Genomic DNA, 12,166 nt, shown 5'->3' on the forward strand with positions numbered 1-12,166 from the left:
TAAATAAAACATGTCGTTTCTGTTTTAAATATGATACCAATATCATGTCATTATTCTGATTGAATAGTATTTGATAGAAAGTGAGTCAACACTTTTATTTTGGAGTTTTTTGCTTGAAGGCAGTGGCGCTCATATTGTTAGAAATGTAAGTGCCATGGAAAAGACTGAAAGCTCTATAATATAATTCGTTTGATGTATGTGTATGCACAAATTTCTGTGAACTGTGCACACTCTGCCCCCTTAAAAAAAATTGGTGCATGACGCCCCTGGTGGTGACAAAAACCTAATATAGATTAAAAAAAATAGATGAGTTCTTCACATTAGCCATCTTGTTTCCCTTTTGTTGCTAGCTTCTTCAGACCTCTTCTTAAAAATGATACATTTATTTCATAATCTAATCTAATATTTTTTTACAAAGATGACGGTGTTGACATGTTATGGTTGTCACAGTAGCACTGTCCAAAAATATGAAGAAGTTTAAGAGAAAATAGCAAACATACAGGAGCTTGAGTGATCTTGAAGCATGCAGTAGAGCTGAAGGTTTGAAAATGGGGTCCTCAGGAATGCAGTTGACCCTTTAATTGTCTGATTTTATTGCTTTTTAAAAATGTCTGACGGTGGTGACGAATATGTGGGACACATTTTGAGCAATCACAAAATAACAGTAAATATTGCTCAAAACTCACTGTTTGTAGTTTTTAATACATATTACAATGTACTCTTTCATGTGGTAAATATATTATTTAATTCAATTATTACTTTTGGCTTTTTTAATCAAGTTGCAATTATTATCTCTTATCCGAGGACAGCTGATTTTGTAGGCAATGGGCCAGCAATATAATCATTAAATTAATAAAAAATAAAAATAAACCTATAAAAGAACCTTACATATGTGCAAAGGACTCCCTGATTATAACATTGATTCCTTTTCTTCATGAAAATTTAATTAATTTCCAACAGAATAAGCACTTTTCTAAGTGGGACTTGTTTTTGCCAAAGTTTCAAGAATCAGTGCTTTTTATAATGAACCATTATGCTTTTATTACCTTAGAATGAGACGTATTTATCTACATACACGAGTGTCCCCTTAAGTGGAAGTCGCCATTTTGTGCCGCCATGTATCTACAGAAGCCCTTAATGGACAAACTTTTTTCTAAGTTGTCTCTGACAATGACATGTTTTTCCGGTGGCAGGTACCGTAGCTTCTTTATGCGTTTCAAAAGTGAGGGGTGAAGGGCGATTTATAGTCATGCGTAGGTTCTACGCTGTAGCTACGGCGTAGGCTATCCGTAGCCTGTGCGTAGCACTGCGTAGCCTGACGCGCACCTCACAAAAAATGTAACAGCGTGTCAGATCTACGCGGACCGCAAGCGCTGTGATTGGTCCACCAGAACCCCTCCCGTCAGGTAAAAAAAACTGCGTCATAGGTATTTCCGTTTGTGACGGTGAAAACAAAGATGAGCCAAGTTGAGGAGTGATTTAACTCAAACTCCAACAAAAGTCGCTGTTTATTTACTTCCATCATTACTGGTCTTCTCAAATTATACACAAGTTGCTATTTCTTCTTTGTTTGTGGGTTAACTTGCCAAGCTTTTTCTTCTTTGACGGTCGCGCTGCTACTGTGGTTATACGCGTGGTTACTGCCTACCAGTGTTGGGGCTAGTTACTCAAAAAAGTAATATATTACGTATTACATATTACTCTCAAAAATAGTAATCCCTTACTTTACTTTATTACTCCCTGGAGAAAGTAACTAGTTATATTACTAGTTATATTACTAGTTACATTTTTTTTCTGGACAAGCATGTTTATTTGGGCAAGCCACGGCCAAGAAAATGCTGGCTTCCTTACCCGCTACCGGACGCGGGGCACAGCGTTCGGAGAAACATTAAAGAGTGTGCACTTCACCGTCAAGTTATTTTACTTCCGTTGAACATGATAAAATATGACTGAATCTCCACCCGTCGAAACTAGCTTTCTGTTGCTGGGAACCTTCCTCTGAAAAAGAGCTTGCCGTTGTTGACGCTTCCATTTTCCCGATCTGTCTTTGAGTGTGCCGCTCTGTGCTGCTGGCTGCCGGGTGTCGACCAATCGGTGATGGTAAATGATACCTCGTGCCAAACTTAGACCAATCACTGTTCCATTCACGCCCTCCTCCCCTTCCCTTTTGTTCTCTGTGTTTTGTGCCTTGTGTGATGAAGGTGCTACTGGCGAATGTAACTCAAGTAACTAGCTCGGGAAAACTGTAATAATATTACCATTTTCAGACGGGTAATGCCTTACACTACTAGTTACTGAAAAAAGTAATTTTATTACAGTAACTAGTTACTTTGTAACTAGTTACACCCAACACTGCTGCCTACCAGCGGTTTGCGGGTGTGTTTGCACATCGACGTGGAGGACGACGCAAAAGTATAAATGAAAACCGACGCGGAACCTATGCCGTCGCGGCTACGCCGTAGGACCTACGCACGACTATAACGAGCCCTTGAGCAGTGGACTGAGCCGTTGGTTGCAATTCGCAACCTCACCACTAGATACCGCTAAAATTTACACACTGCACCTTTAAAGTGCACCTATTTCATTGCTTAAAACAACGTTATTTTGTGTATTTGGTATAATACAATGTGTTCACATGGTTTATGGTTAAAAAACACATTATTTTCCACATACGTACATTTTTGTAGCTCGAGATATACTGTCTTCAAAAGCTCTGATTTTGTACAAAGCTCATTGATTTAAAAAGCGGTGTCTCCCTTATTGGCCAGCTAATGTACGTTGTGATTGGCCTGAATACCTCTGACGTCAGCCGGAAATGTGACGCTCATTACCATGTTTGAAAGATTCGTTCACAATAGAGACAGATCGCAGTTATGCTAATTTTAAGCGTTGCGCTTTGTCTCTATGCAATGCTAACAGGAGTGAACTTACAGGCTGTGAGTACAAGCGAGAGGAATTATGATTAGGGATGTCCCGATCAGGTTTTTTTGCCCTCGAGTCCGAGTCCGAGTCATTTGATTTTGAGTATCTGCCGATACCGAGTCCCGATCCGATACTTCTATAATACATTAAAAAAAAAGAATAAAAAAGAGCAAAAAAACAGAACCAGTCCAGGATGTTCCTTATGTCATGCCGCACGCATTGCTGTTTCTGTGTGGAGTCAAAAGAGTCTAACTCTGTGCCAGCGCATAACTACAGATGTGTTAAAAAATAATGAATATATACTATATATGTTCAGGGGTTAAATTGGGGTTTGTTTTGTGGGGATGCTCTGTTAGGAGGGAGGGTTCGAGGGGTAACATGTTTAATCCTGATGACAGCAAAGCCACTGGTGTGTTTCAATGACATTTTGTATCTCTGATAGGATTTTATAAGTTTCAGTTTTAAAGCTGTGCCACATGTTGACCCAAACTTTAAAACCTGAACTTTAAATTATGCAAATCTATGAGTCTGACACCCTATATGCATTTGGTGCACATGTCATTATGCACAATTGATCAAACTTTGAATGAAGTTATAAGACTTAACCTCCTTGACTCATTCTAGGCATAAGATAGGCTACCCAAAAAGACTCAATTAACAAGAAAAACAACATACTGATTCAGCAATATGTCTTATAAATTAGCCATAGAGAGCTGTTAGTTAAACAATCACTATAGTTAGGTCGTAATTGATTTGTATAATCAAAATACATTATTTTATTAAACTATACAATCAGTTGTATCCAGTTATCTAGTTAACATTTTGTAATGAGATGAGTGACATGGCTATACATACTTTAATACTTTGTTTCTAGACTTCTATTAAGTTTTTTCGACATGGGCACCATTCTTACCTCTCTCTCTATCTCTCATGTCATCTCTACAGTATCCTGCGCGAATGCGCGTTCTTGAGGTTCTGAGTGAGACACGGAGCTGCGTCTGAGCACATGTTGACAATAACGATCAACGCGTCGTTTAAATGAGCGGTAAAAACGCGGTTTTGTCGTGGGTTCCTTGCACGCACGAGTGTGTGAAGCCTATGAATGAAAGCACGTCAATAGGCTTGTTCGACTTCATGCGGCGCCGCAACACTCGACACCCTGGTGACGTCAAACTACCGCGAGAGTGATCCGCGAAATCATACGGAGGAGTTTGCTTTTACATCGTTCTCGCGGAACTTTGACGTCATGCAGCACCACAAGAACCGGCAGCCGGATGAAGTCGAACAAGCCTATTCTCTTCAGTTCACACGCACCAGCGCAGCGCGTACACTGGCGCGGAGCAGAGCGAGAACTTAATGGATTTTAAACCCTGCATATGTATCCGAGTCCTGATCGGGAGGTAACGTCCGATCCCGATCGAGTCTGAAACCACGTGATCGGGGCCGATTTCCGATCACGTGATCGGATCGGGACATCCCTAATTATGATAATGTCGGTCTTGTCTACATCACCAATCCCAGGAAGTAAACTGTTGCCTACAATTTGTGTGTTTGTTGTAGTCCAAGAAAAGAGATTTACGATGGAAACGATAACTCGCGTCATCGTTTATTTTAGGGTATGTACCTTTTGCATATCGTTAACATGTACTAATACACACTTACATGCCAAAGGAAATTAAAAAATGTGTATCGCACAATAGTTGCTATTTAAATACTTTAAGTGTTACCAATTAAGAATTTTATTTAAGTGGATCCTATTTTTACTTATTACAGTGTATGGGATGTGTGTGCACGCAGATTCCAAAAAATCCCTGGCAATCTGAATGAACCAAAATCAAAGGATCCCAGACATTTTTTGTGCATTTTCCGTAAACTGTAGCCTTTTGGTTGTTTTAGGGTTAATCGTTATTTTAAGGGTCTATGTTGTGAGTATTGATGTCTCTTTTGTTCTGAAGTTTATATTAGACAGCTGGCAAAAATTCTCATCGGTCATGGCATAAATGCATTATCTCAGGAGGACTAGACGCGCAGGTGTGTGTGTCTGTGTTTGAGCATTTAGAAAGAATCTAGCAGGGTATTCCCATGTGTTTTATTACCTCTGTTTATGGTCTCTGCCCTACTTTGGCTTCATTTATTTCTTTGCTTGATTTAATTTGAAAGGAATTAGTCAGGGTAGTTGAACGTGTTGTACCACACTAATTTAATTTCAATTTAAAGTTGTCAATTCGCCAAGTACATGTATCGTTATTTTATTTCATTGTAAATTAAAGAGACTCCTGTTGAATATTATAATAATGAAAAAAATATACATTTCTCTGCCTGCCATAATCCCTTGTAAAATAAATGCAATCTATGGTATGGTGTTTGCTACATTGTCTTTTTACAATAACAAAGTTATGATACTTTACTGAATATATTTGACATACATTTAAATAAAATGATTATGTTAGAGATATGCAAGTAATACCAGTATGATTTCTGAGATTTTTTTGAATTTGTATTGGACATTAAGCGGCAACCCAACACAGTTGCAAAATTGTTAATTGTCAGTAGTGATCTGTGTCCATATAATATTAGGATCCTACAAACATCACTTAAGGGACTGTGAGCCTCTGTGCCTGCTCAAAGTAAATCACCATACGCCTGTGTGTGTCCTCCCTTCTGCCCACTCACGACTGAACAGAGATCAGACCTCATTACAGTAGAACTGCTCAGCCTCATTTAGTGCCAGTCGTCCTCTGTACCATCTGGAGAATCAGTCGCAGATGTAACCCAGCTCACAGCTGGAGCTTACTCTGTCCCCAGACCTTCATGAGTACATTACGCTGTTGCACTCAGGCAATTTCAATCAGACCACTAAACATGTTCTCATTTTAAGATCTCTGTCCAATGCTCTGATGGAGCCGTGCATAAAGATAATGGTTGTGATTGATTGGATCCTGCAGGAGTCCAACGAGTCTTATTATCACTCCAATGGGTCTTATTTGTTGTGAGCATATTGAGAATTTTGATACTATTTTTAAAGGTGACATTTCAAAAGACTTTTTTCAGATGTAAATAAATCTTTGGTGTCTCCAGAGTACGTATGGGAAGTTTTAACTCAAAATATCATATAGATAATTTATTATAACATGTTAAATACAAATGAGCTGATCTCTGCATTAAATGGCAGTGTTGTGGTTGGATAGTGCAGATTAAGGGGTGGCATTTTCCCCTTTTGACATCACAGAGGGAGCCAAATTTCAATTACCTATTTTTTTCACATGCTTGGAGAAAATGGTTTACCAAAACTAAGCTACTGGGTTGATATTTTTTATATATTATAGGTTCATAGAAGCACTGAGGAACCAATTATAGCACTTAAACATGAAAAAAGTCAGATTTTCATGATACGTCCCCTTTAACAGTACCCTCAATTTATTTTGTTTGGGGAAAAATAAATAAATGATAAAAATGTATATGAATTATTATTATGAATTAAAGTTTGTTTTGTTACTGTATAAAGTACTATATTCTTTGATTACAGCAATTTGGTCAAATGAAACAAAATGCTGTCTTTAAAATCTTTACTTTTAAAAGTAAAGGTTGTAAACATTTTTGTTTCTCGAAATTACATTTTAAGTCAAAATGTTTGAAGAGTGTATGTAACATTGTATTTATTTGCCTTTATGGTTTAATGCAAATGTTCTCAAACTGGGGCCCCCTTTGGTCTGCATGAGATGGTGCCCTAGTTTTATGCCATTTTTTAAAAGACAGAAATACATTGTAATTTTTTTTTTTTAATCTCAGAAAAATAAGGCTACATTTTATATTTTAACATGTTTTATTTAATTCATATTGTATAAATATATACATATATATTATAATTATTACGGTAATGAGCCTTTAAAAAAGACACAGGTGTATGCCTGGGAAACACGGCACTGATGAAGCATTAATCCCAAAAACGTTTTGCACTCTTTGCGAGCTCTGGACAATAAAATCTTTTGAGCTTTTTAGCCCAATTTTCGTGTGCGGATCTCTTTTTTTGACAAAGGTTCCTAAAAGGTTTCCTACCTTTTTATAGTCTGTAGATCCTTTTTCACCAAAAGAAGCTTTTGTGCAACAGAACATTTTTGTGGATGTTAAAGTTTTTATATAGAACATTTTTGGAACCGTAATCTTTATTTTACAAAGCTAACACACTAGGTAAACTTGCTATAAAGTCATTTTCTTATTTACAGTAATTTGTAGTTTATTTACAGTATGTATGTATACCTATAACACTGTAAGCAAGAAATTGGTTTTCACAACAGAATCCTGCCTTAATGAAAAAACTCTGTGATCTGACCTTATCATTTCCAACAATATTATATAAGTCATTGTCCTGATTTCATTTCTAATGTCACTTTATGTTTAATGCATGGATGCACGGGGAACAGGCTGCTCCAGTTTTCGATTCTGTATGTTTAAGTTCCAGTAATTTCTGCCATTCAGAACTCTCTAAGGACCTTATGAAGGCAGTTAATGGCTGCGCTCTGTGCTGTGCAAACCCTTAGCATGTATTTTATTTCTGGTTTAGAGAAATGCCTGCCAATTAGTATTTAAATAAGAGGCTGTTGAATAAACAAGCACTCGGATCTTGCAGGGATAGAGTATAAATAAAAGACGTGAATTTGGCTAAAGCTATGAAATGCAACCACTTTCAAAATTATTTTACTTGTTATGTAATGTATGACATATTTTATTTCAAAAATTAATTGGATGGTGAATATAGTTATATATTTTCAATACAAGAATGAACCCAAGCCTGACTGTTTTTTTTTTAAATAGCTGTTTGACTTGTGGTTAACACTGTCCAATAGCCTTACAAACTAAAAGACACCAATGAAAAAAAGTTGTTTCATATGAGTAGCAAGATATTATGCATTCACTTGTCTTTGAAATTTCAAACTTCTTTTTTTTCTGAAAAACATACACTGATGAATAATTGACAATAATACCAGTAATATGCATTAATAAAGTAAATAGATTCAGAAATGATGTTTGCCTTTGTTCATTTTCTACACCCTTCCTCCAGTGTACAGTCTGGGACTGGGATTCGAATGGAAAGCATGATTTCATAGGAGAATTTCAAGCTACCTTCAAAGAAATGCGGTCAGCGATGGATGGACGACAGGTATTTAACATGTCTCATGAAAAATGCATCAATTCATCAACACGCTCTTATATCCGTCTCACACAGTCACCTATAGGAGCTGAACCACAAGCCAGGCAGGGTTTAACATTTAATTGGCTTTCAGAGCACCTTAAGATATTCAGATCTGGATAAATTCAGGAAAAGTAGAAACTGCACTCTAAAATATACTGGGTTATTTTTAATCTATTGGGTCAAAAAGAGAAGAACCGAGCTGTTGTGTTAAATTAACCCAGAATTTTTTTATATTTAGGTTACACCAACAAAACATTATGGGATAAAGCATACACTGCAAAGAATGACTTTCTTACTTAGTATTTTTGTCTTGTTTTCAGTAGAAATATCTAAAAATTCTTAAATCAAGATATATTTTCTTGATGAGCAAAATGACCTAAGAAAATATTACTAGTTTTTAGACAAAAACTATACAATTTAAGTGAATTTGTGCTTAAAACAAGCAAAAATATCTGCCAATGGGGTGAGAAAATGTTACTTGAATTAAGTTTTTAAGAAAAAGGAAATCTTATTTCACAATTTTTTTTCTCACCCCATTGGCAGATAATTTTGCTTGTTTTAAGGACAATTTCACTTAAATTGTATATTATTTGTCTTAAAACTAGACTTATTTACTAAGGTCATTTTGCTCATCAAGAAAAAGCATCTTTATTTAATTTTTAGATATTTCTACTGAAAACAAGACAAAAATACTAAGAAAGTAAGTCATTTTTTTTTTGACCAATCCTTTTTGACCCAACAATGTGTTGAAAATACCCTAGCATTTTTTTGATTGTAGAGACATCAGTTAAAGCATGGGTCTTCAACAGTGGGTCCGAGGACTCTTTGGGGGCGCGTACAGCAAAGCGTTTACGTCAGCGGCTGGCGTATGTTTTCAAATGTTTCAAATGAAAGTGCCGCGCTTTTTAAAAACGGTAGCAGCTGCCGGGTTTCGCCTGCCCTGAACGCCAAGATGGTCCTCACTGCAGAACACGACATCCAGGGGGGCAAGGTTGGGTCTAGATCCAACTCCTGCCACTTTATATACTTTGCTCTGCCAAATGGACCCGTATATTTGCGTTGTTACAGCATGCAATTAGTTGCAACCTGTGGTCGCCAACGTTTGCTCTTATCAATTTAAGTGTACGTTTGATTAATGATATAGTCGAGAAAGATTCATAATTTAGAAAGTATCACAGTGAGGTGTAAGGGGAGGTAAGGGACACATTCCCGACCGAGTGATATCACTGAACAACCCAGTCTCACCCCATGTCGTCAATATTTGACGACACTTGACCATTCGTCATATGTTGACGCGAAGGGTATACCTTTCGCGTCATTTTTTGACGAACTGGGGACTTCAATACTATTACGTCCGTTGCATTCTCTTTCCTATTTTCTTACCATTTTCGCGTCGGTTTAGGGTTAGATTTACATAATGACATCCCTACCCAAACCTAACTCTAACCCCAACGCCAGGTGACAACTGTTTCATTTCGCGTACCTAACTCTAACCCCAACGCCAGGTGACAACTGTTTAATTTCGCGTACACTGTTTAATTTTGCGTAATCTAACCCTAAACCGACGCGAAAATGGTAAGAAAATAGGAAAGAGAATGCAACGGACGTAATAGTATTGAAGTCCCCAGTTCGTCAAAAAATGACGCGAAAGGTATACCCTTCGCGTCAACATATGACGAATGGTCAAGTGTCGTCAAATATTGACGACATGGGGTGAGACTGTTTTACATTGAAAGGATTTATTTGCGACCCGATTGGCTGTACATTATCCAACTTATTACACGGCTATTCCTATACGAGTAAATATAAACACCCAATTTATTTGATATCTTTTATTAGCAAATTTGTAAGAAAAGTAAACCTTCTGCCAGTGAAACCTGTTTCCTAATGGCTGTAAGCAAAGACGCATTAAAAAAGTTCATACTTCATAAAAGGTAAACACTCAATTTATTAATTTCTAATTAACATGCCATATATGTTAATAACTATGCATATTTATACTGTATACATTCATAGGTATTAAACTGCACGTGGTAAGATTGCTCGTAGTATTCAAAACATTATAGCAAAAAAACCTTAAATTTCACTACTTTTATTGTAGTCATAAGTAAAGTTCGTTTTTCTGTCAAAATAATTTCTTAATTTATTTATGACTCAATGCGGAAATGCTTACGCAACAACAAGTATAACATGTCTTGTGGTAAAACTTCCGACCAATCAAAATGCAGTGGGAAGAGATCTCTGGACCTGGATCCAGCCTCGCCCCATGGATCTGTATCCAACCCCGCCCCCTGGATCTGGATCCAACTACGCCCCCAGGTTCTGAATCCAACTCCGCCCCCTGGATGTTGTGTTCTGCAGTGAGGCGCTACTGTGAACGCCGGCCCTGTGCGCTTTTTCCGCGCTTACCGCTGAGCGGCCAGAGTTAAAAAAATTAAACTTTGGGTGAAATGCTCAGCTTGTCACTTTTTTATTTAGCCGTCTAATTACAGTGGAGGAGGAGCGGGGCAAATATTACAAGAACCAACCGGCGTATCGTTCAACGACTAATAAACAAAGCATTAGTATCATAGCAATCAAAGCTCTTAGCTGAAATACACCCTCTTAGGGGTCTGTGATGGTATTAATGGTGGCCCTCCCAATTTTTTTGCAAAAACTGCATTAATAGGTTAATATGTGAAAGGTTTGCAAAACAAAGAGCATATGTTCCTAAAAGCTATTCAGTTTTATACATGTACTAGGGGTCCATTCTAATTCTCTAAAAAAGTTTGAAGACCTCTGAGTTAAAGTGCAAAAAAGGTGCCGAATTTGAGGAAAATTTTGATATGGGTCATATTCAGTTTAGTTTTACAGTTCTGCTGACAGAAGAATTACCCACTCATATATCTGATCATCTACAAGGATATTCTTTTGGTATGAAAAATATTTGCATCCCCCTCTTTCTCTCTTGTCCTCCCGCTCTCTTGCCCACGCTGTCTTTCTCTCTCTAAGTCTTGCATCTCAAAGTGGCCATTAAGTCTGTATTCACAATTTAATTAGCTGTCATTGCACTTGATGCCCGCTGTGTTTTTAATGTATACAAACAGAATAATTGCAATTTTAAGGATAAAAATTGAAAAGTGTCTTTACTTATAATTGATAATATGCATGTTGTTCTGTGTAAGAGGTTAAATGATTTTCTTCAAAAACGCATTTTTTCTACTGTAATTTCAAATGATAGTTGCTTTATTTGCTTCCTTACTTAAACGAGTTTTCAATGTGCACTCCATTAAAGTGTCGGTAATGTACTTCCTATTCTAAAGAGCTGCGTTTGACCGTTTTATTATCTCTAAAAACTCCATTAGAAAGTATCTCTTTCTGGTTTTGAAAACAAAAAACCATTGTCTTTTTAGCCGTCAGTTAATTGTATTCTGCTAAAAAGCTGCAGCTGGATGACATCTCGAGCTTGTGAAGTACTGAACGCTCCAAGCTGATATCTCAAATCCACAGGAACCACTAGCAGACTATGTTAATTATTTTAGAATATCCCTTCCAGACTCGACATCAGTTCTCATTATTATGACTGAAATTGTTGATTGCGAGTCTATTGTTCGCTCGGGCACTTCCCTGCTCCAATAGGATGCGATTACGTGTCGTCTCAGTCATTCTAATGAAGCCATAATATTGTTTAAAGTGTCTCGGTTTACCCCTCTCACCAACAGTGATGAAAAGCTAATGGTTGTGTTTTCTTAAACGACAGGTCCAGTGGGAATGCATAAACCCTAAATATAAGGTCAAGAAGAAGAACTACAAGAATTCTGGGATTGTCATTTTAAATCAATGCAAGGTAAAATTAATCTATGTAAAGGAAACTGGTTCTTTCAGAAAGTCAGAAAGTCTGTTGATGGAAAAAGCTGTTTACACAGCTATATGCCTTTTCATTCGGTTAAAGTGCAAGATTCTGGCGCTGTAAATGGCCAATGAATCTGATTGCAGTTGACATGAATTAGAGGTGTTGAGAAAAGATAACAGCATGAATTTACGGTCAAATGCTTTCCTGATAATCTGCCCTTT

General features: G+C 37.2%; 1 protein-coding gene across 1 annotated transcript in view; it reads left to right on the forward strand.

Moving 5' to 3' along the window:
• The window catches only part of cpne4a (copine IVa), a 79,454-nt gene that overhangs the window by 41,572 nt on the left and 25,716 nt on the right, over positions 1–12,166 (forward strand). The window contains exons 8-9 of the mRNA XM_065298596.2: positions 7,982–8,080; positions 11,853–11,939. Of these exons, the coding sequence (XP_065154668.1) occupies positions 7,982–8,080; positions 11,853–11,939 (186 nt within the window). The remainder of the gene's footprint in view (positions 1–7,981; positions 8,081–11,852; positions 11,940–12,166) is intronic.

The sequence above is a fragment of the Paramisgurnus dabryanus genome, chromosome 13 (assembly GCF_030506205.2).
Source record: "Paramisgurnus dabryanus chromosome 13, PD_genome_1.1, whole genome shotgun sequence".
NCBI classification, from domain to species: domain Eukaryota; kingdom Metazoa; phylum Chordata; class Actinopteri; order Cypriniformes; family Cobitidae; genus Paramisgurnus; species Paramisgurnus dabryanus.